At 48.2% G+C, this 23,462-nt stretch overlaps 1 protein-coding gene across 7 annotated transcripts in view; it reads right to left on the bottom strand.

The window, feature by feature from the left end:
- Positions 1 to 416: 416 nt before the first annotated feature.
- Positions 417 to 23,462, bottom strand: part of pard3bb (par-3 family cell polarity regulator beta b) — a 138,354-nt gene continuing 115,308 nt past the window's right edge. For all 7 annotated transcript variants that reach the window (XM_028991005.1, XM_028991006.1, XM_028991008.1 and 4 more), the window contains 2 exons: positions 7,552 to 7,628; positions 417 to 1,300 (listed from right to left, as the gene is read on the bottom strand). In XM_028991005.1, the coding sequence (XP_028846838.1) occupies positions 973 to 1,300; positions 7,552 to 7,628 (405 nt within the window). In that variant the 3' untranslated portion in view covers positions 417 to 972. The remainder of the gene's footprint in view (positions 1,301 to 7,551; positions 7,629 to 23,462) is intronic.

The following is a 23,462-nucleotide window of genomic DNA, read 5'->3' as shown; positions in this document are numbered from 1 at the left end:
GCGTATCTGCAGATGGAATAATTACGCGGGAGGAGATAAGATGCTCTGTGCCCCCGCTAATTATCACCACTGCAACTCCAATTCTCAGATCAGCCAAATTTCATTTTAAATTTAGAAATTAGGACGTAACCATGCATGCATATCTGCCCAGATCTTAATTGATAATTATAGGAATGTTAATTTGGCCCTATCTATTATCATAAAGGTGCAATTTATCTGGGGTTTGATAGATTAAATTGGGTTGAAAATGTTAATGTATCACAGAGGCACAAAAAAAGTGTAAAAAGGGTACATTTAACCTGCAAAATGATCACGGACCAATCAGGGAGGAACTGGGAGGAGACATTTTAGAAAATTTTAGGACAAATGAAGACAAGTTCAAAACAAAAAAAAGAATCTAATAGAAAGATACATGAGGAGACATTTTTATATCATATGCATATTTATATCATATGCATGTTTAATGAAAAATGTTACAAAATATGTTAACAATAAAAACAACAGTAATAAGTGGTTACAGAAGTTACACAGAACTGAATTAGTCATGAGTGTGGCGTCTGGATACAGATATTGATTAGAATGGCGTGTGATATTTTCAGTATTATTAATATGGTTTCTGCTCAAACTGCAGTCGGTACCTTCAGAGTCAAAGAAAATTGTGCACAAAAACAGTGAAGAGGATAAAACACACACACTCACACACAGCGCAGCAAGTTAACACTGTCCACAACATAAATCCCTCCCAAAACCCTGAACTCTGACCGTTTCACGTTGTTCTGAAGGCTGCAGGAAACATCGGCACAGACGGGAAAGCGGCCAGGACACACAGGACCTCGGGAGGGCGGAGTCTCACTCGTCCTTCGCAACACACTCTCACGCCACGCATTCATCTATTCTTCATATATGGCACAGTGGTACTTCAGCTGATGGGTTTTCCTTTCTGGCTCCACAGGAACGTCTTCAGCATGCAGGTCACACGGCCGCAGTCATGGGGTTCTTCTGTCGGGGGTCCCTGTAGGCGTAGCGCTCCGGACTGAGGCTGCGGAAGGCCCCGCCGGCTCCGGCGGAGCGGTTCATGGTATCGTAGCGTGGCGCTCGGGGAGGAACCGGGGGAGATGGGGGCACATCCTGCCTCAGGGGACCCCTCTGATGCGGTGGAGGGGCGTAATACGCCTGCTCGGCCGGTCTGGACTTGTCTCTCGTGGGGTAACTGGGGTGGTAGACTGGCTGGGGTGGGCTGGGGTAATGGGGCTGGTCCCTGTGTCCCCCCCAGGACTGGACTGGATCCATCGGCCCACGCCTGTATGGAGACACACATTAGTCCAGACATGAAAAATTTCCCAAGTTCAGTTTCATATAAAATCACTTCTGATTAGCCACAAGAAGCAGAATTATTATCATAATTCTTTTATTATAAGTAATAAAAAAAAAAGCTTTTATGTGTGAATAAGGGCAAAATTAGTTTGGAATATGGAGCAACCAAAAGGATGAAACAAGTCAGCTCATTAAAATGTGGACATTATTTGTTTAGCAAATTGTTGGTGAGAATCAGTCACACCGGCTGTGAAATGTGTGTGTGTGTGTGTGTGTGTGTGTGTGTACGTAATAGAAGAGAAGCCTGGGGCAGGGCAGGGATCAGCTCAACGCTGAAGATGCCTGGCAAAGTGCAGATATGGAAATCATAATGAGGATGATAGAAATTATAATAATAATAAAAACACAGCTCCGCCACAGGCTTTGTCTAAACACACACACACACACACACACACAAATCCTCTTTAAGGTGCACACCAAACATAAAGACTCACAGAGCACCCTGCTTCCCACGTACCTGTAAAGATATTTTCATTTGTATACTTTTTATTAAAAATAAAAACCATCCATGCAGCACTGTGTGGAACAGTAAAAACTCTTTTCATTTTCTTTTTTACTGAAGAGGAGGTGGAGGTAGGAACCAGGAGTCCCAGGTTCGAACCCCACCATCGTGTCCCTGAGCAGGACACTTACGAGCATTAACTGTCTTCCGGTCAGTAACCCTGGACTCTGCAGAGTTTGAAGGGCTCTCAGTCTCTTGCATCACATGACTTTTCTTGAGTTCTATAATCAGGGATGACGAAACTTGTCCATATTCGGTTCAGTCCACTTGCGTGGACAGTGAGGACCGGCTTCACGTTGAATAGCATTTACATGTATGGCATGTAGCATTTTATTAAGTGCTTCCACCAACCGGCACCATGCTCAGGGTCACCAGACATGGGACACGTCCTGAAGTGGAGACTTTCCAAACTATTCCCATTAACTTCCCATTTATGAGGGTGACACATGTTACACTAGGGGTTTTATAGACTGTGTGTGTGCATGTGTCTGGACATAAGGTCTTCTGAGCGGCGTGGGCGTGGTTTCGGGTAGCTGTAGATATGCACGGCTGCCAGAATGAATTGGAGTTTCTTCTGCTGACTGTGAGGAACATTAGACCTGCAGACGTCCATAAACATGCAGTGTGTGCGGCTGAGTGTGTGCATTTTTCTGCGTGTCGGTGAGCGAGTGAGATCACACGTGTGATAAAGAGCTTGCGTGTGTTAGCAGTGGCATGTGAGCGTGTGTGTGTGTGTGATCACACACAGCTTCCCGGAGGGCGTAACCGAGGCATCCCAAAAATCATCAGCATGAGCCTAATCACCTCCCTCGGCTCTGACCACCCAGCCAGGGGGACAGTGGGGCGTCTGTGTGTGTGGGGGAGTGTGCAAGCCACAACCATCCTGAAGACTCCCAGACTTGACCGTCCAGCTGCTGATTGGCCGAGGCGGCTCTGATGTCGGCGAGGGGGTTGGAATGAGGAGGAGTGGATGAGACCAAGGCCAGAAAACATCATTATAACTCCAGTTTATCAGCTTGGCCACATGTGGCCATGGTCCCCTGCACATTTGCCCTAAACCCGGCGCTGAAGGACAGCCAAAAATCCCACAGAAGCCCCCACACGACAACTCATGAGTCAGTATCCTCTGAGGGAGATAAGATACGGCAGGCAGGTGGGCCGGAGGGCTGGTCCCATCCGATGTTCTAATCCATCATTAAACAAAACTGATCTCCACAAAACACAAAAAGAGTTATGGGGAACACACACACACACACACACACACACTAGCAGAAACTACACGTGCGGAAATCTCTTCCACACCCAGAAACGCTGAAACATTCCCATCTTGAGCCACAGATTCCTGCACCTGCCTCAGAGCCGGAGAGAACCTTCCAGAAAAAAAAAAAGTCCCAGTTTACCATCAAATGTCCTCAACGAGGGGTCCAACCCAAGCAGCTGCAAACAGCTGTCCACACGACTCAACGAGGCAGGAAGATGACAGACAGACATGGAGGAAATAACCCTGGAGCGAATACTGTGAATTACTGTGAAAAATTGCTCATGGAAACATCATTTTGTCCATTTTTTCCTCCACAGAATATCACAAAGATTCTAAACATATGATGTAAAGTTCTAAATCCATCAGGTTCTGACCATCCATCACCATGATTCCAAGTTTCCGATATGACCTGCATGATTAATCAGGCCTAATGAGAAGAAGCCTAAAGAACCTAAACAGAAAGTCCCTGTAGCTCAAGTCAGGCGAGAACTTTCTGCAATCACACACAGACCTAAGCAACGGTGCAATAAGCGGCAAACGAAGATAAAGGGATTTTTCCTCCACCTGCCATCAAGCAGGCCGTTAGCATTTAGCATTAGCGTCCTTGCGCCTCGCCGCCATGCGGTACATTGTGGAGGTCGCTTGATTGTGACCAGTGCGTGGAACACAGGGCCCGGTTCCGTTTGCTCGCTGTTCTCGCTCAGCTTTTCCACAACAGAGGTAGAAAGTGAGAGTTCCGCCAGCGCTGAAGGTCGACACGGCACAACACAACGTCTCGAGACTTTGAAGTGGAGCCACGGTGAGGCTGAGTAAATGCCAAGCTGCAGAGCTAATACTGCAGCACACACACACACACACACCGCACAACACACACCAGACAGATCAGGTACACACACACACACACACACAAACAATACGTACACAAAAAAACACAGTACACACACACAAGACACACTAGCATTCAACAGGTAGAGAATATACACGTTCCACAACCTACTACAAACACTATAAACTACCGTTGTGGCCAGACGTTGTGAGAATGACACAAACACTCAGCTGTTTCTGGGGTGTATTGAAGTATAATTTACAAGCATTTCTATACGTTTATTGACTATGACTTCAGGTTTATGCAAAGAGTCAATATTTGCAGCGTTTGCCCTTTTTTGTCCTAACATGCTGTCAATCAACTTCTGGTCCAAATCCTGACCGATGGCGACCCGTTCCTTCACAATCAGGGGCTTGGAGTTTTGTGGGAATTTGGGGGTTCTTGAGGATTGACCACAAGTTCTCAGTTGGATTAAAGTCCAGGAAGTTTCCTGCCATGGACCCAAAATTTCAATGTTTTGTCCCCCGAGCCACTTAGTTCTCACTTTGTCCTTATGGCACGGTGGTCCATCATGCTGGAAAAGGCAGCGTTCTTCACCAGACTTTTGTTGGATGGTTGGGAGAAGTTGCTGTCGGAGGAGGTTTTGGTACCTGGTTCTACCTGGGTTCTTTATTCATGGCTGTGTTCTGGGGTAAAATTGTGAGTGACTTCACTCCCTTGGATGAGAAGCAGCACCACACATGAATGGTCTCAGGATGCGTTACTGTTGGACGAGATGAACCGGAACTGATCACTTCATCGATGGTAAGATGGAAGCACGTTGTAAGTCGCTCTGGATACGGGCGTCTGCCAAATGGCGTAAATGTAAAATGTAAATGAGACAGGACTGGTGGCAGGTTCTTTTGTGGCAGGTCTGAAATGCAGTGGAAATGGTTTTCTTGGGACTTTGTAATTTATCTGATCACCTTCATAACAGTATAGGCAAATTCCCATAATAAAAACGGAAGCAGTATTTGCGTTGTTCTCATTTACAGCATTTATCAGATGCACTTATAATCAGTGGGTACAGGGACAGTCACTTTGAACCTGGATCTTCTGGTTCACACGCTAGGCTACCACCATTCTCAAAACCTTTGGCCACGACTGTACACTACAAACACAACACATGGGCAACAGGTGCACAATCCATAATGCACAGGTAAACAGTACACATTTCACATACACACACACACACACACACACACACAACTGTTACAGTTACACACACAAACTAAACACAAGCATTAGCACACACTCCACCCCAACAAAATACTAGTTATTCAGAAAGAATGAATAAAAAGCACCTAAAAGATATAAAACAAATACGCAACAGAACATGTATAAAAACCACACCGTTAAAAGGGGCGTATCCAGCAAGTGAAAGAATGAGGAGCCCCGCCCCCTAAAGCCAACACTGGTCGCATGACGGAGATTCCGGAAGGGAATTTGGCGGGATGGAGCGGCGCTAATTGAAGCCGAGGCTGAGGGATGATTAACCGGCGTCTGACTCCGGTTACCTGCTGAAGTGAGGAGCAGCAGGAGGGGAGGGGATCATGTTAGATGAGCTGGACTCTAATAAAGTCACGCCTCTGTGCTCATTGGTGCGATAGGGCTTGGATTTCACAGCTGATCACACACATGAGAGCTTACACTCGCAAAAACACACACACAGGACTCTGAGAATCTCCACCAGACTTACCGGAAAGCCCGCAGTCTGTCCGCTCGCATCCTTACACGTTTTAACATAGAATTACTGGTTTGCGAAAGGAAAGAGAGGAAGGAGAGGGCCCGGGTGAGGAGTGCGCTGGAGCACAGATGGTGGTTTGCTGGTTGCCGGGGTAACAGTGAACAATGAAAATATGGCATCATTTTCAGACCCTACCTTTCCCTACAGCCGCCTTTTCAGTTTCCAGAGGAAAGGCGGGAAAAGTGCAGTCGGAAAAAGACCCACATGCACTCCAAAGTGTGTCACTCAGGACAAAGTGTCCATTGTGACGCTTCTGGAACGAGTGTGTGTGTGTGTGTTCATGTTCACCGTATGTGTGAGTGTCCTCGTGTCTTCGTCCCGGAGTTGATTTGGACTCAGGCCACCATCTGGGCACTAATCACCCAATTAGCACCCAGGAGGAGGCACATATGGGCAAAGTGTCGACAGTGTCACGGTGCTGCAGGACACTCCGGTCCGCTGCACCCGTCAAACGCTACGGACACGGACCACAGCACGAGGCTATATGTTCTCATGTATACACACACACACACACACACACACACTTTCATATATACACACTCACTCTATCAGGCTGAAAACACGCTAATTCACCAACTCCTTCTGACATTCACACATACTCACACGTCTCTCTCTCACCTACACACGTGTCCTGCAGCATGGACAGCTGGACCAGGACGCGTGGACGCTAACATGTTTACTTTATCGCTGTGGGAAAACAGGTAGCTGGAGAACACGAAGGGGCGAGTGTGTGTGTGTGTGTGTGTTTATGTTGTTTGCCACACTGGTTGACTGGGCAACACAAACACAGAACAGGGACAGAGGGACCAAGAAATAAAAGAGACTGAACGCCAAGCCAAAGAGAAACAGGCTGACAATAAATAGAGAGAGAGACAGAGACAGTAATACAGAACCGGGGTGCGGGGACGGAGTCGGGTAACACCGCCCGTCCCCCCCAGGGACCGGATCAGGTGAATTCCCAGGATGCACGGCTCTCACATGGCACACACACCAGTTTTAATTATAATCTGTAAAGAGGATTACTCAGCACTCTGAGCACTCTCTTCTCGGAGAGAGAGGGAGAGAGATGGAGGGAGAGAGAGGGAGAGAGGGGGAGAGAGAGAGAGGGATGGAGAGAGAGAGAGGGAGAGATGGAGAGAGAGAGAGAGAGGAGATGGAGAGAGAGGGAGAGAGAGGAGAGAGATGGAGAGAGAGAGAGGGAGAGAGATGGAGAGAGAGAGAGGGAGAGAGATGGAGAGAGAGGGAGAGAGAGAGGGAGAGAGAGGGAGAGAGAGAGAGAGGAGAGAGAGAGAGAGAGAAGAGGAGAGAGAGAGGGGAGAGGAGAAGAAGAGGAGAGAGATGGAGAGAGAGAGAGGGAGAGAGATAGGAGAGAGGAGAGGAGAGAGGGGAGAGAGATGGAGAGGAGAGAGAGAGATGAGAGAGAGAGAGAGGGAGAGAGATGGAGAGAGAGAGAGGGAGAGAGATGGAGAGAGAGAGAGAGGGAGAGAGATGGAGAGAGAGAGGGGGAGAGAGAGAGAGGGAGAGAGATGGAGGGAGAGAGAGGGAGAGAGATGGGAGAGAGAGAGAGGGAGAGAGGTGGAGCGAGCGGCGCTTCTTTCTTCCCTTCCGTTCCACTCTCAGCAGCAGACAGGAAGGTTAGAAGACAAACCAGCCGAGCTGCTGATGAAGACAGAAGAGCGGGACAATAAATAAATGCTCCCTCCTTCAGCAGCTGTGTTCTCTGGCACCTCGTCTTGGACATTTGCAGTGTGTGTGTGTGTGTGTGTGTGTGTGTGTGTGTGTGTGTGTGTGTTTGGACTCACCTAGGCAGAGAAGCGTACTGTCGCTCCACATCCTCGTAACGTGGGGCCAAGCGTTGGTCAGGAGACCTCACCGGCATCTGCCACACAGAGGGCAACAAGTTAGTACACACAAGTACACACTTCACACCAGCACATTATTATGAAGTAGATGTGGACGGTTAAATAAAGAGCAGAAATGACCATAACACACCACGGCAACGTTTATCATTAGAAATGAGGTGACGCTACTGATGATTTCAGCTGTCTGGACTCATGGTCCCCGCAGACAACCAGCATTCACTTACCGCCAACAATCATGTCGGCTCACGTCACTACACTAAGTAGGAAGTGATTTTTACCAAACTAACACGAATACGAATGCTGCTGGACGTGCGAGCATGGAGGTAAAAGGACGCGGCCCCACATGACCCCGCATGATTTAAATCTCAGTAACCGGGTCCCCCTAAATCCCCCCCATATTACGTTACCAAACACAGGAAGGGCTCCCCTCCCTTTTCCTCCAGTCACAACCGAGGATTGTGGGAAGGAACCGTCAGGCGGAAACCTGCTGCATTTCGGGGACAGCGTGGAGTTTACACAACACACTTTCCGGTCCCATTTGTCACCATGCCGGGGACGGCGGCACTCAGAAACCATCACGACTGTCGTTTATGCACCTCTCAATTTTTCTTCCCGCCGGAACATTTTACGCAGGACTCAGACGATGACGGAGGAGAGCGATGGAGAGGCTCCCGCCACGTCCCGCCGCGTCCCGCCACGTCCCGCCAGCTTAATAAATAATAAACACCGACACACAATCCAGGAGGAAAATATTCCAGTAGATTTAGCCGGCCTGACAGATGAAGGTTAGTGGCATTAGGGGGACTTTCAGAGGGGGCGATACGAGGGAAATTGTGCCATTCGTCTCAATGAGCCGCTTTTAAACATTCGCTCCTCCGCCTCTCACAGCCATTCGCATAATGACCAGGCCAGCGGCTGCATATTAACCACATTTTTCTCCTCAGCGGTTCTTAACGCTGAGATGACTGTAGGGCGGCAATATATAAAAGGAGGGGAGACGCAGACAGGCTGGGGACGAGGGGTACAGCAGAACTGATACCTCTCAACCGCAAGCTGGTAGCTGAGTGGACAGAATAAATCAAGTCAGTTTCTGAATAAGAAGTGGTGCGTTTTTCTGGTCTCTTTCCTTCAGACGTTTATTTCTTCTTTACATTCTTTATTTCTCGTTTATTTCTTATTTCACTGCTGGCCAGGAAGTGACGACCCACACACTGCCCCTCTGCCATTACGTCTGACACCCAGAACATGAACTTTATTGATGTTTTTATGAGCAAAGTTTAAAAAGATGCGGAGCCTGTATGTCCAGTATGATTGACAGCTCCCTCACGCGGGATGATCCCGTTTCGAGCGCTCTGATGGGCCCATAAAGTACAGCTTCTTACCTGTCGTGTAGGTTCTCATTAGCACCTTTATTCACAACAGTGGAAGGAAGGAGAATATAACGGTTGTTCTTTATTCAGACAGAACAGAACTGAGGAGCGATTTGAATATGACTGGCCCGGATCAGTTGGTCGTGTGGGTATTGTGTTTCTTTCCGATTCAGCTCAGAAGCTTTGTTGGAGTTCTGTCTGGTAACAGAGACGAGGTCCTTTTCTTTTCTTCTCTTTTTCTTCCACCACTGCTCTTCATCTTATTCACAGTGGATGAACTTGGATTGAACTAAAGCAAGTTTCCTTAGAGGCGTTTGTGTGTGTGTGTGTGTGTGTGTGTGTGTGTGTCTAGCTCATGTGATCCTGCCTTGGAGACAATGCGCCTCCAGTGAACAGATTTATATCAACATCTTCAACTTAACATCTCATTTTATGACAGATAAATGTGACATTAACGCAGATCAGCGTTAAAATCTCCCGAAACAACGGTCCTCCAGCAGTCACACACTCGTAGTAAATCTGTGTGGAGGTGAAGATGTTTAGAGCAGAAGGCACCTCTACCTGCTGACCCTGGACCAGACAAGTCTTACGGTGACAGAAAACACGAGGACATCAGCACTCAGCTCACATGATCTCAGTGGACTTATCTGACACAGATCTCTCTCTGATCACACACACACACACACACACACACACACACACACACAGATATGTCTTGTTGGGACCAGTTCATAAAGGTGTAATAATGCTGATACTATTAAGTGTGCAGTATCAACAGTATGAAGTTGAATTCTGGGGCAGGTTCAGAAATAAATGGGTGACAATCACAAAGGGACAATCACTTCACTTAAAAAAAAAATGGCATGTGTCACACTGACTGACAGGCAGACAGGGACGGAAACGCGTTAAAATTTGAAAGCAGCCAGCTAGCGTCCCAGCAGCAGCCCCGCAGGCCATTTTCTCCTGAGAGAGGAGATGCAGGGCGGTGAAGAGCCTGGACTGGCCGCCATGCTCCAGCAGAAGTAATGGGCTACAGAAAGCCATTTCACATCACACTGAACAACGCAACCCACACACACACACACACACACACCTGTACAGACCCACACAGCAGCCAGCGTCCACTGACAGGGCATTTTAAAGAGCCTCACTCGGGCAGGTTAATTAAATACAGGGGTCCGCTGACCGGATTAACAGCCACTGCTGAGATACGGCGCTGAAAACTGCTGAGACTGAAGCGCAGGTAATATTTAAAGAGCTCGGGAGAGAGCACTGGAGCGTTATTAATACGAGATGTGATGGACGGGTCGCCGCAATCCATCACAGGCCGTTCAGAGCGCAGGAACAGGCGGTGAAAGACACATACAAAATAAATACATCTGGAGAAGAACGATGGCTGTGGCGGAAACGGCTCGACTCTTCCGTCCGGGGTGGGGGGTGCAGGGTCTTCAACTGAAACCCACATTAGGAGAAGCAGGAAAACTTACTTCTCATCAGTAAGTACTGAATTGTGACATTTTGTGGGGTGGCCTAGCGGTTAAGGAAACAGGTTGTTGGTTCGAATCCCACTGCTCACCGAGGGTGATGGTTAAATACAGAGGACACGTTTCACCGTGTCACCGTGTGCTGTGCTGCAGTGTCTCACAATGACAACCACGTCACTTCACTTTCACTTTCTTTACCTCCACTCACATGACCTCCATTAATGGTCTTTACAGCTGGACACCATTCTTCACATGTAAAATTAGAATATTTGTATAATGTAAATGTGGTGTTGGTCTGTTGGAGCAGATTGGGTGGGAATAGTTCACGAGGAGCCCGGCTTCTCTCTCTCTGGTGTGTCAGATGAGGGTCACACTCTTTTAGAAGAACACCTGGCCCTACAGAAAAGCTCTCAGAGCACAGGCAGCACTCAACAGCCTCTCCAGCACCGAGTCCATACAGGCAGGATCACACACACGGCTATTACAGAGCTGCATATTCCCATTTACACACACACACACACACACACACACACACACACACACACACACACACACACACACACACACACACACACACACACGCGATTGAATAGGGCTGAAATTCGCAGCACAAAGCACACACACACACACACACACAGGTATGTACGAGATATGCACATTTAATAAAACACTGCACACAAAACAACAAAAAGAGAAACATACACACAGAATAGACACGCTCCACCAGCTCCACCAGCACCACCACCAGCAGCAGCTCCTTCACTAACACAGTTCGAGGAAAGCCATCAATTCCCCGTCCTAATTAGCGCGGCGCTCTGAACTCGACCAAGCGGCCTGAACCCGGCGACAGAGAGGCCTGCCCGGCAACTTGCACTTCTAATAATGCCATTTAATGAGCGAGCGCGGGTTTTAACTCCGTTTTCATCATCGCTCCAGCTTTTCCAGCGCTACGCCGCGTGTGTGTGTGTGAAACCAGGCGTTCTGGGGACACAGGCCCGCATTAACTTTAGATATAAGCCCCACCCCTGTACATACCGGCTAAATCGTCCACTTTTTATTATTCTAAGAGCTACATGCTGCTCAGCCTGCAAAAGCCTGCTGGCCACAGGAGTAAAAAAACGTCCACAGCAGGTAATAATGGATGTAAATCGAATGAATTTTGGACAGCTCCGTTAATGAAGCTGAAGGGGACGTCCCCGTACTTCTTCCCCGACGTCAGTGCCAACGCAGCCTTGTGACAAGCTGGGATCCTTTTGAGGGTTTAACTGAGCCAAAGTGGAGAAATCCTATGCGAATTCCTGATTACGTAATTACGTGCAGAATTTTTTTCATGTGTATTCATCTTTCTGAGAGGGTGACGTAAAGCCCCCCAGATCTGCAGCTCAGCGTCCAGGTCCAACTCGGGACTTTATTTCCGCCACCGTGCGGGAGACGAAGCTGAGAAGGTGCGCTGGAAATGTCACCGGCTCGCCCCTCAGGGGGCGTCCGTTTCCCCCCGAATGCGAGGCCACGCGCGCTGACCCGTCCCCCGCCGCCACGGGGCCCTCACCACTGATTATGTACTTACGTTAAGTCTCCTTAAATATGGAAATGAGGAATGTAGATATAAAACCACCGCTTCCTGCTCTTTTTACAGGCGCTTTGACATTCTCCGAGGAAAGTTGGGGTTCGCTTTTTTCTTGGGAATCCACCTTCCTTTGTTCTCCTAATCCCTGGAGAGGAACTTTTTGAAAGAGGGGGAGTTTGGGAGAGGAAGGGGTCTTTCTGGGTGGCGCGGGTTTAAAGAAATGATCTGGCTGCTCGTTTCATCTCCCCACTCCCCCTCTCTTATCAGACCGCCACCTTGAACACTTTCAAGGACGTATAAATCTCCCGTTTTTTAAACCTGCCGGGTTGGGAAACGTGAAGCTGCCAGACTTTGATATCGCTTTAAGTTTAAGAGTTTAGTCACACAGATTTATTATGAATTTTTTTTTTTAGAACTGGGTTATGATATAAAAAGAACCGGAGTGCAGAGCCGCTGTTTTTGTTGTGGCCGCTTGTGGCATGAGATTAGATCTGCAGAGAAAGGTCTCCTTGTTTTAGAGAGGGGTCAGTCAGGAGAAGAAAAATCTCTCAAGGCCTGTATGTGTGTGTATGTGTGTGTATGTGTGTGTGTGTATGTGTGTGTGTGTGTGGAGGAGAGGAGCAGAGTGAGGGCAGCAGCTGCTGTTTGAAGAAGTGTGAGATGGAGGTGTAATGAAAGGTATGGAGCTGCCTCTTCTCATACAGGTGATTGGCAGGGGTCTCTCACACACACACACACACACACACAAACCCCTACACTTGATCTTTATCTACAACCTGCTCTAAAGTACAATAAAAGTCATTCAAAGCCAAGATTTGATTTTGCAGAAATAAACGAATAGAAAGGGGCGTGTCTTGGAGAAGAGTCCAACACACATAAACATAAACACAAACAGAGTTGAGTGCAGCCTGCACACCGATGTGAAAAAGGTCATTTCATTAAATTCTGCAGGAGGAGATAAGTAAGTGTGTGAGTGTGTGTGTGTGTGTGTGTGTGTGTGTGTGTAATTACTTCTCTCCAGATCCAGAAGCTGAGGGGATCGGATGCTGACATTTTGGTAGAGGAGTAATCAGCAGCCCAGCATTAGAGTGCATTAGTGTCCATTACCGCTGTGTGTGTGTGCGTGTGTGTGTGTGTCTGTACTCTTGCTGCATGTTACCTGGAAAACAGAGCTTGCCAAACGCTTTCTGAGCACCAGAACTGAGCCAAATATGGTCCTGTGCACAGGGTATTTGGGTCAGTAGATGTGCAGGGGTCAAAGGTCAAAGCAAATGGGGATCCCTGGACTTCTGCACAGAGGGCGGCGGCGCAGGGCCTTTGATTTACATTTACGGCATTTACCAGACGCCCTTATCCAGAGCGACTTACAGTCAGTAGTCCCCACAGGGACAGTCTCCCCCTGGAGACACTCAGGGTTAAGTGTCCTGCTCAGGGACATGATGGAAGTAAGTGGGGTTTGAACCTGGGTCTTCTGGTCCACAGGCGAGTGTGTTACCCCACTAGGCTACTACCCCCCTTCTTCGATGCTGTGATGCTGTAATAGTGTGGGGTAAGCTGACCTCACCTGTGCTAATTCAGCCCAGACTGATCTGTTCAGCAGGAACGGTGATAAATAACTCCGGCGCAGCAACTTCCCTTCCTCTTCAGCCGAGAGAGGGGGCGGATCGATCAGACGCCGCGCCGAAATGATCACCGCTAACCGGTGCGCTGCGGCGCATGTCAGACATCGCAGGTCTCCTGCAGTCTTATGGTGGACGTGCTGGAGCGACCTGTAGCCTGGAGGTTCTACTTATTAGCGTACGAAGTTTAAGATCAAGCTGTCCGCAGTGGTCAGGCTGTCCAAACTGGTCAATGGGCAGCCAAGGCTCACTGATGGACATGGGGACATGGGGACGGCCCGTGTGGCGGTCATGTAGTTATGTGTGTTTTTCCCATAATCAGGCCCGCGACCGGGGGACAGACAGGAAGCAGGTGACACCGTGACCCTCGGGGGACCGCGCTGAGCCGGGTGGGGACATTTCCTCCACACGCCGCCTTTGTTTTTCTGCTTGCTGAGCATTCGCCGGGGCTCTTATTCCCTCCGGGGTGATAACGCCGCCCATTAGGCAGGAATGCTGGAGCACGCCGGCCCGGCGTGACCGTGTGTGATGTCGTCTGGGTGCACGTTACACACACTCGCCGCTATAATGGCAGCAATTTAACTCGCAACGCTGGCAAAAGGCGACAAAGGGGACGTTTCATTTGTGTAGGGTGAACAAGTCACTTATGCAATAAAGTACCTGTGCAGGGAGCACAGTAGCCGACCTCTCCGAGGCAGGATATTTACACCATTACCATTTTATTAAATGTGCATATCTTGTACATACCTGTGTGTGTGTGTGTGCTTTGTGCTGTTCAGCAGCATTTACGCACTAATAATCAGGATAAGACGACGTTTCAGATGATTTTATACAAAAGGAGGAACACAGGAGGACAACTTCAGGAGAACCGGCTTACAACTACAACCCGGATCAATAAATACATGAACAGAGTTGTGTTTTACAGCATTTATTGATCTATTTCCTCTTCTCCGAAGATAGAAAAAGAAACACAGCTGGTGCAAAAAGGGGAAAGCGCCAGGGTAGACACAGACATTTCCAGTTCGGGGATTCGTGGAAAACCGAAATAAATGAGTCAGAAGTGAACTAAATAGACCCCGATCACATATCAGACAGGCAGGTAGGGAGCAGAGAGTGTGCTGAAAAGGAAAAGGGAAATGTGAAGCCTTCCTTTGTGTATTTGGGACTCAGCCGGGAGTGTGAGGGACAGAGAATGATAATGAAAGAGCACTGGCCGGTATCATTATTCCGCTCAATCCTGGAGAGAAAGGCCAGCGGATTCTCATTATCCTGACCTGTGGGCGGGCAGAGCGGGACACGCGCTGGACACACTCCCACGTACACACGGCCGACGACCCTAATCTGATCCAATCTGCTTCGTATGTTTAAATGGCCGAACTGCTCTTAATTGCCACAGCTTGTGGCGAGAAGGTCTGCAGCTCTGTCTTTGTTGGCCTGTCAGCCAAGATGTATTTGAAAAAGAGGTCAAAGGAGCCTGATTAAATAAAGTTTATTACTGAAGGGTGCTTAGTGCTGTCTAGAAGTGATTACTTTTTAACCCGCTGGTCTGCTTGTAAAAAGTTGTCCACTGACTCCATTGGTCCAATTTAGACTAAATCCAACCATAAACCAAATGTCCACAGAACCTCTGGGTTTTAAGGAAGTAATAATCCTTCATTTCACCACATGACACAGGCCAAAAGTCACCTGACATCACCTGACAATTATACAAAACCAACCACTGTAAACCTAAATACAGTTGGTTGCAAAAGTATTCGGGCCCCTTTAACTTTTCCACATTTTGTAACATTACAGCCACAAACATGAATCTATTTTATTGGACTTCCACATGAAATACTGATACAAAGTGGTGGACACTTGAGAAGAGGAACGAAAATCATACATGATTCCAAACATTTTTTACCAATAAATAACTGAAAGGTGGGGTGTGCATAATTATTCAGCCCCCTTTGGTCTGAGTGCAGTCAGCTGCCAATAGACATCGGCTGATGAGTGCACATGCGAGTAATCTAATGTCAGTACAAATACCGCTGCTCTGTGGCGGCCTCAGAGGTTGTTTAAGAGAATATCAGGAGCAACAACACAATGAAGTCTAAAGAACACACCAGACAGGTCTGGGATCAAGTTATTCATAAATTTAAAGCAGGCTTAGGCTACAAAAAGATTTCCCAAGCCTTGAACATCCCACTTAGCACTGTTCAAGTGATCATTCAGAAATGGAAGGAGTATGGCACAACTGTAAACATACCAAGACAAGGCCGTCCACCTGAACTCACAGGCCAAACAAGGACAGCGCTGGTCAGAAATGCAGCCAAGAGGCCCATGGTGACTCTGAACGAGCTGCAGAGATCTACAGCTCAGGTGGAGGAATCTGTCCATAGGACAACTATTGGTTGTGCACCGCAGAGTGGCAAGAAGAAAGCCATTGTTAAAAGAAAACCATAAAAAGTCCAGCAATGTGGAGGACACAGCAAACATGTGGAAGAAGGTGCTCTGGTCAGATGAGACTAAAACGCTATGTGTGGTGGAAAACTAACACCGAACACACCATCCCCACTGTCAAATATGGTGGTGGCAGCATTATGCTCTGGGGGTACTTCTCTTAAGCAGGGACATGGAAGCTGGTCAGAGTTGATGGGAAGGGCAACAATGGAATGGTTTAGTAAATTAGTATGGCCCAGTCAAAGTCCAGATCTAAATCCAATCGAGAATCTGTGGCAGGATCTGAAAACTGCTGTTCACAAACGCTGTCACAAAATCTGACTGAGCTGGAGCTGTTTTGCAAAGAAGAACGGGCAAGAATTTCAGTCCCTAGATGTGCAAAGCTGGTAGAGACATACCCTAAAAGACTGGCAGCTGTAACTGCAGCAAAAGTATTGACTCAGGGGGCTGAATAATTACACACACCCCGCTTTTCAGTTATTTATTGGTAAAAAATGTTTGGAGTCTACACCACTTTTTATTGGTCTTTCACGTGGAATTCCAATAAAATAGATTCATGTTTGTGGCTGTAATGGACAAGGGGGCCAAATTCTTTTGCAACCTACTGTAAAATACTTATTTTTTAAAGTATAGTGCTGTAATACCAAGTGTGTTTGGCTACTTTGCTTGAAGTCATTTTGATTGTTTCTTATCCAAATCTAATACTTTTTTGGGTTAAATGCAACCATGAAGTCCACACACAACATCAGAAAACTAGGTTTGCCAGCCGAGTCAGGGTTACCAACCAACAAAATTGGAATGGTCTGACCATGGACCACCCTGGTGTGTCTAAATATGCTGAAATTATTAATGCATTATACGGTTTTAATGTATACCATCTCCAGCCAGCCAGAAATAATGATATATATTCATAAATGTAGTTAAACTGCAGCTGAGGCTCCCCACCCCATCTCCTGCCACGTCCTGGTCTCTAATCAGATTAGAATCAGCTGATGAGCTGTGGGTCACTTCCAGCGCCTGGTCCATGGAGCCACACGGCTGGCCCTGGGGCTATCGAGCCCAGCCTGGGTCCCGGGATGCTCCCCGAGCAGAGAGGAGGAACATGGTGAGGACCTTCCTGGTTCTACCCTGCAGGAGAGTCACACAGGTCCAGCCCTGTTATCAGCCTTAATCAAAAACAGACTCACCGCTCACCACACGCCATCACACCCACAACCATCACCAAACCCACCCACATGAATAAACAGACCATTCATCCTGCTGGTGGTGCGACTCGAGGCTACGGGTCCCGGGTCTGATGACCGGGGACCCCACAGTCCAACTTGTCCGTCTAACAACACAGGAGTGTAAATGTAAACGCTGTTGCTCGAGCTGCATGGCTTCTTTGTTCTCCCAGCATGACGGAAGAACGTTCTAAAGGGAATTTGGAGCAGATGCTGGATAAAATGTTGTCGATACAGAGGGGAAAAAAAGAAAAAGCATCATGGGAAAAACAGGTAAGAAAAAAGCCTGTGAGATCCCATCCAGACAGTGAGGTCAAACATCTAATCCAATTAAAATTCCTCAATTATTACCGAGACCGGGCGCCTCCTCCCTCCCCACTCCGCCCTCCTTGTTCTATATTCTGAGGCCAGTCATCTGATCCCATTATTCCTCACCTGACCCTGTCTGCTCAGATGCCTGACCTCCCAGGCAGCTGCTGAAGCTGAGACCAGCTTGTCCTCCGATCCTTCCTTCCTTCCCTTCCCTCCTTTCTTCCATACTTGGATCATAGAAGGCGCGTAATGAAGTGCAGCGACAGTCACACAAATCACCACATTGAGCAGCTCAAAAAGCAACGGGCATAGAGCAATAATTCATTACATTTTATGAATGTGTTAAGTAAATAATAACTGGAACAAACCACCCGCTGGTGTGCATGAATGAGAGAGTTGGAGCATGAACAGTTTATTTACTTAGCATGATGAAATGGTACCACGCTTTTAACAGGTCTTCAGTGGCAGGGCCAGTGGTGGCCTGGCGGTTAATCAGAAGGGTGACGGTTAAATACAGAGGACACGTTTCACCGCATCACCGTGTGCTGTGCTGCAGCGTTGCTGCATGACAATTGTGAAATAACACACATCAGGTTACATAACAAACAGAAAGTTGAAGATGTGCACCTCTCAATTTACTGTGATGGTAGCATTTCACTCGTCCTCTCTCCTCCACCTTCAGTTGGACAACGGGGACGGTTTATACTGAACTTATGTTAATGAGCATCTCATCAAGCGGCTGACGATGACGATAGTGAACAAAGCCGCCATGAAGGTGAAAACTTCACTTCACTTCCTCCTCACACAACCAATACGAATTATGCTTCTTCAAAACGGCTCCATCTGAGTCCCCAGAACCGCCACAGATCCGGGGCTTGTACACTTCTGGCTGGCAGTGTACCTATGAATTTTCCTGAATAATGTGGCAGAGCCGAGTGCAAGGCGCCGTCTCCTGTCTTACTTACTCTTGATAAAATATGTTCACGGTGCTGTAACAAACTGAATGTGCAGATGGATTATTGGTGCTTTTATTAAAGAATCCTGATTAGTTTCACTCTATTACTTTATTTTTCCAGGGAAGTTTGCGGATATTTCAAAGCCAGCGGCGAGACATCACAGACAACACAATGGCTTGTTGTCATGCTGGAGATTTATTTTAACATCACTGACTCCTTAACAGATGAATAGGATTACTGTCGCACATAATTCCATCAATAATACATTTAGTACATTGACTAAACGTGAACAAAGGTCCCTCCATGGCGCTGTTGACGTCCTATCGAGTGAGTGTGAGAAGATGACTTTTTGAAGCGAACCTGAAGAGAAAGTGTTCGACCTTTAGACGGTCCAGCTGCCCTTCACGGACACCCTGCAGCCACGAGGACTGAAAACGGCCCCTGGTTTAAAATCTGAGTCAGGCAGGGGGGGTCCCAGTAGTCCCCTGATCTGGCAGGGCTTCAGCGCGCAGATTAATATTCCGTTTCCCCACACAGGAACTCGAGGAGTCTCCGAGGGTCTTCTGGAAACCCATTCCCCCCCCTCTTCATTAAAGGGGGCTCACTGGTCTCCTTCGTTTCATATTTTTGGAGAGAAACAACACACTCCGGCCCGACTCTGCCAACACCGCAAAATTCCTCTTTCACCGTTGCTAGAACAGCAGATGAAGGAGGACGAGAGAAATTTATGAGTCACAAGTCAACACCCTGTTACTGTTCTTCAGCAGAACAATCGCGCCAGTGTTCCACAACACATTTCTTAAAGATCTACAGCCTACAAGCAAGAGAACCCATGCGAAAATGCTGCTGTCTAAATATTAGCGCCGCCTTGTCTTCTGGTGCTTGGACTGAGCTTTAAAGTCTCGCCAGGCAGGTGGTCCCATCGGCTTTAAAGCCGTTTCTGTCCATATCTGGGTCGTGACACCACAATCCTGACGCGTTAGGCCATTTACGAACCTACGCTGGGCTGATGGCCGCGGCTAAAAAGGGGACTGAACAAACAGAAATAGCCGGCGCTCGCAGGCATGTTAAATGTTGTTTGTCGAGGAATGTGCGTCTAATGGCCCTCAAACAGCAAACTATTAACGCGCGGCCCTGCAGTGCGTGTCCAGAAATGTGTAAAATGTCCTTTTATTTATGACCTCACTGCAAGCTAAACTGAAATTAAAATAAAAAAGAAAGAGGCCTTTGACCTCAGCGAGCAGCCTACGTTCGGTTTGGAAATAGAATAAAAGTGGGTTTTGATTTGCACGTTGACTAAAAAGCAGAAAAGTGGTGAAAAAGATCAGTTTGTACAGTTTTTGGACCAAAAACAGGACATTTTATTTAAAGGCGATGCTGCCAGGATAATCTCTGGGTCACTGGGTAATCCTTCACAGTAGCTGTGCCAGGGGGTCATTAATGCCCATTAGAGGAGCGTACGGTGGTGCCCGTCTAATGCCGGCTTTCATCTCAGCCGACAAGGTGAAAGCAGGTGGAAGAAAATAAAAAAGAGGAGTGAGTTACTACCCCTTCACCTCCCGCTTTGATCTCCTCCACTCTGCTGTGTGGTAATGAACTGAAGGTCCTGCAGGCAGAGAGACGGACGAGTCCATCACGCGCCGGGCTACATCACACGGGTCACATCACCGCCACCACATCACGCCCGTCTGGAGCGCAGTAATGCACACCCGCGGGGTCGCGACCCCCGGACTGGCCCTATTACATCATCTGGCCCTCTGCCTCAGAGGAGACGTCTCTTTCGCCCAAAAAAAGCTCACGACTTCCGGCTCCTGTTTCACTATTCTCACAAAAAGCCGAGCGCTGCATTCCACCCGTCTTACGCGCGGTGTCACGTGATCCGTCAAAACCGAATTTATTAAACCCAGACAAAACACACAGGCCAAGATTGATGTTAGACGTCAGTCATGCCTACAGGCTCCTCCCCCTGTCAAATTTCATAACAGATGATTAAACTTCATCTTCAGGGTGCAACAAAAAGTTCCTCGTCTCCAACTTACAGATAACCAGCAAGCAGCAGCCACTTCCTGTTTCTTTCATGCACTTCCCAAGCCAGGAATCCCGGAACATCATGTTTTCAAAGCAGAATTCATTCTGGGGTGCGTGTGTTTGTGTGAAAAAGGAGCAACAAATCTATAAACTCCGAGACACAGTTCCTCAAAGCAGCCAGAATCCTAAAAATACGTGAAATACGGCTTCTCCCGCACGACACGGGCTTGTGAAACAGACACTTCCTCCGTTTTTTTCCAGCCCTCAGCATGACTTGTTCGTCCAAAACAGCACACATCCTCACGCAAACAATCACTTCCCAAAAGAGGTGGCCCCTCGGCCCTCTGGCCGAGAACGGGAGAGTTTCCGACCTCGTACTCTGCGACAAGATGGGAGGAGAAAACGGGGAGAATCTGCGGCGAAAACGGGACTTCAGTAACTGGGACACGGACCAGAAAAAGCCCCATTACAACGAGCGTCCCCACATCCAGGACGCGGCACCCTGAACACGCCTCTCACTGGGCTCCACGGGTCCAACAGGACCGGGTAGAGCGGGGAAGAGGGAAAAATAAAACACCATTAGAGTCGATTAGCGGGCACAAGCCGCGCTGGAAATGAATTAGGCGGCTTTCTAATCGCATCAGTGCGCGCTGCTGATGAGGAGGGTGGATTATCGCTCACACTCTTCATCATCCCGGCTGCTGCACTGACAGAGAGAGAGAGAGAGAGAGAGAGAGAGAGAGAACCCTGAAGGAACCTGAAGCAATCTTGCAACCTCAAATGAGAAAAACAAAGACGCCACTCGCGCAAAAAACAAGAAGACGTTCTATTTACTTCCAGAACTCACCGGGGAGAATATACTTTCTATTCTCTCTTTCTAATTCTCTTATTTCTGTTGTCTGTTGTGTCCCCGCAACCGAGCCCAGGTGTTCTAGAACGCTCCCCAGTGTCATTTTTTTTAGCTGCTGCTCACATGTCCCTCGTCCCGCTCCTCTTATTGTCTCTCCCTGGCGGGCAGCGGTGCCCGGGCTGGATTGGCAGCCGGCCGCGGCGTCGTGCCGGGCAGGAGCGGCTGCTGCTGGTGGCTTCATTACCGAGACTCGGGCTCGTCTCTCTCACACTACAAGCCTCCCGCACCATATATAGTAAAACATCGCCACCGTCCCCAAATAAAAACCTTTTACGAAGGAACGTATTTATAAAAAACCGCTTCGTCCTCGCTTCAGATCCTCTCCAGGTTCCTCCATAAAAAAACGTGGCCCTGTTGCCTCAACAGATCCGCGCTGTGACACGATTTCATGTCTGAGGTCAGGAACTAATGAACTGGGCCTGAATTCTTCTAAAGTAAAGCTGAAGTAAACTTAAAAAGTGAAAGAGGTGCCTGTCCCTTCACGTTGCATCAATCCCATAGACGGTTAACCCAGTCTGCACACCAGCTTCTTCCCACCACGTAGCCCCGAAAACAGGAGACGACTTTCTCATAATTATTCATAAAGTCAATGTTGTTGTTTTTTTTGGACATATGCACTAAATGCCCACTACTGCTCGCTCACTGTTATTGATCTTTACTTTTGGGTATATTTGACGTGTCTTTACGGTGCTAGCCGCACTGTGGCCCCATGCCGTCTATTTTCATGTGCTTGACCGGACTTGACCGGTGGTTACTGGTGTTTTTTGTCTTATTTCCCAGTTGGAGTGTCGTCCGGAGATGAGAGAGGGAGGGGACGCTTCCTTTTCTCTCTGTTCCAGTCTCGTCTGCAGCTCGTCTCGTCGCCACATTTTGCCAGGACAGTCACTAGATCAGCGTTGGTTCAGGAAGCGTCTGGGATTCCAGCACCACGTCCTGTACAGGGGTGGACGGAATGTCTTTTATTTTGTTTGTTTCTTTGTCTTGCGGAGAGAGAAGACGGAGGGACAGATCACCGTTTTTCGAGTCTGATTCTCCACCAGCCCTGTGTCCAGAGGCGTACCACGGCGACTTCCAATTGGCCAGGTTAAATTGGGGGCGTATCCGTCAGTACCTCGTCCACTAGACAGCACCTCGCCACGTATCTTGCAGAACGTTCCGAGCCAGTTTATCCCGTTCTTTTCTGCTTATTAAAAAGCAGACATCTTCAAACTGTGCACGTAAATAAACCTACACGGTCCGAACCTCCGCCTTCAACACATCCCAGCCCATTTAATGCATTATCCTCCACAATGGCCTGAATATTCTGTGCTCCATGATACCAGCGTACTACGTGGTAGATGCGGTTCTAGGTTTGTTCACAAACAATAATACGTTTAATTGCCTCAAACTTGTGATTTCTGACATTAATATAATGTTGGTGAAAACGCTGCCGATATATAAACTGAGCTGCATTTTTCTACACGTGAACTGTGTGCACTGTGTATGCTGGTCTGATTATGGAAACCAACTTTTTAATTACGAGTGTATTGGGGAAAAGTTTGAATATCGGCCTGTCCCTTTAAGCCGTCCCCTGACGGTGTCATTATTTGCTACTAAACAGCTGCGAGGAACAAACATCTGAAAGCGGACGCGGTCCAGCGTAATGAGTCCGCTCATTACAGCAGGTAATGGCTGTCGGCGGGCCGGCGTTTTTAATCTCGCGCCGAGGGCCGATCGATCCCGCCTCCAGCACCGGCGCCGGGGTCCCCCGCACCTGCGGGAATACAGATCAGTGTCCGGGTACAGATTAGCCCGCGGGGTCTGATTGCTTTTGGTAGCAGACGGTGGTATAATGGCCGGGTCCAGATTAAATCGTTTTTATTCGGCGCTCGCGCTCGTCCCTTGATGAGTATCTGCGACGGACGATGGGCGTCAAATTGGGCCGCGAAGAACTCAGGTTC

Source organism: Denticeps clupeoides, chromosome 9, assembly GCF_900700375.1.
Source record: "Denticeps clupeoides chromosome 9, fDenClu1.1, whole genome shotgun sequence".
NCBI lineage: Eukaryota > Metazoa > Chordata > Actinopteri > Clupeiformes > Denticipitidae > Denticeps > Denticeps clupeoides.
This window is presented reverse-complemented; position numbering and strand designations above follow the sequence as displayed.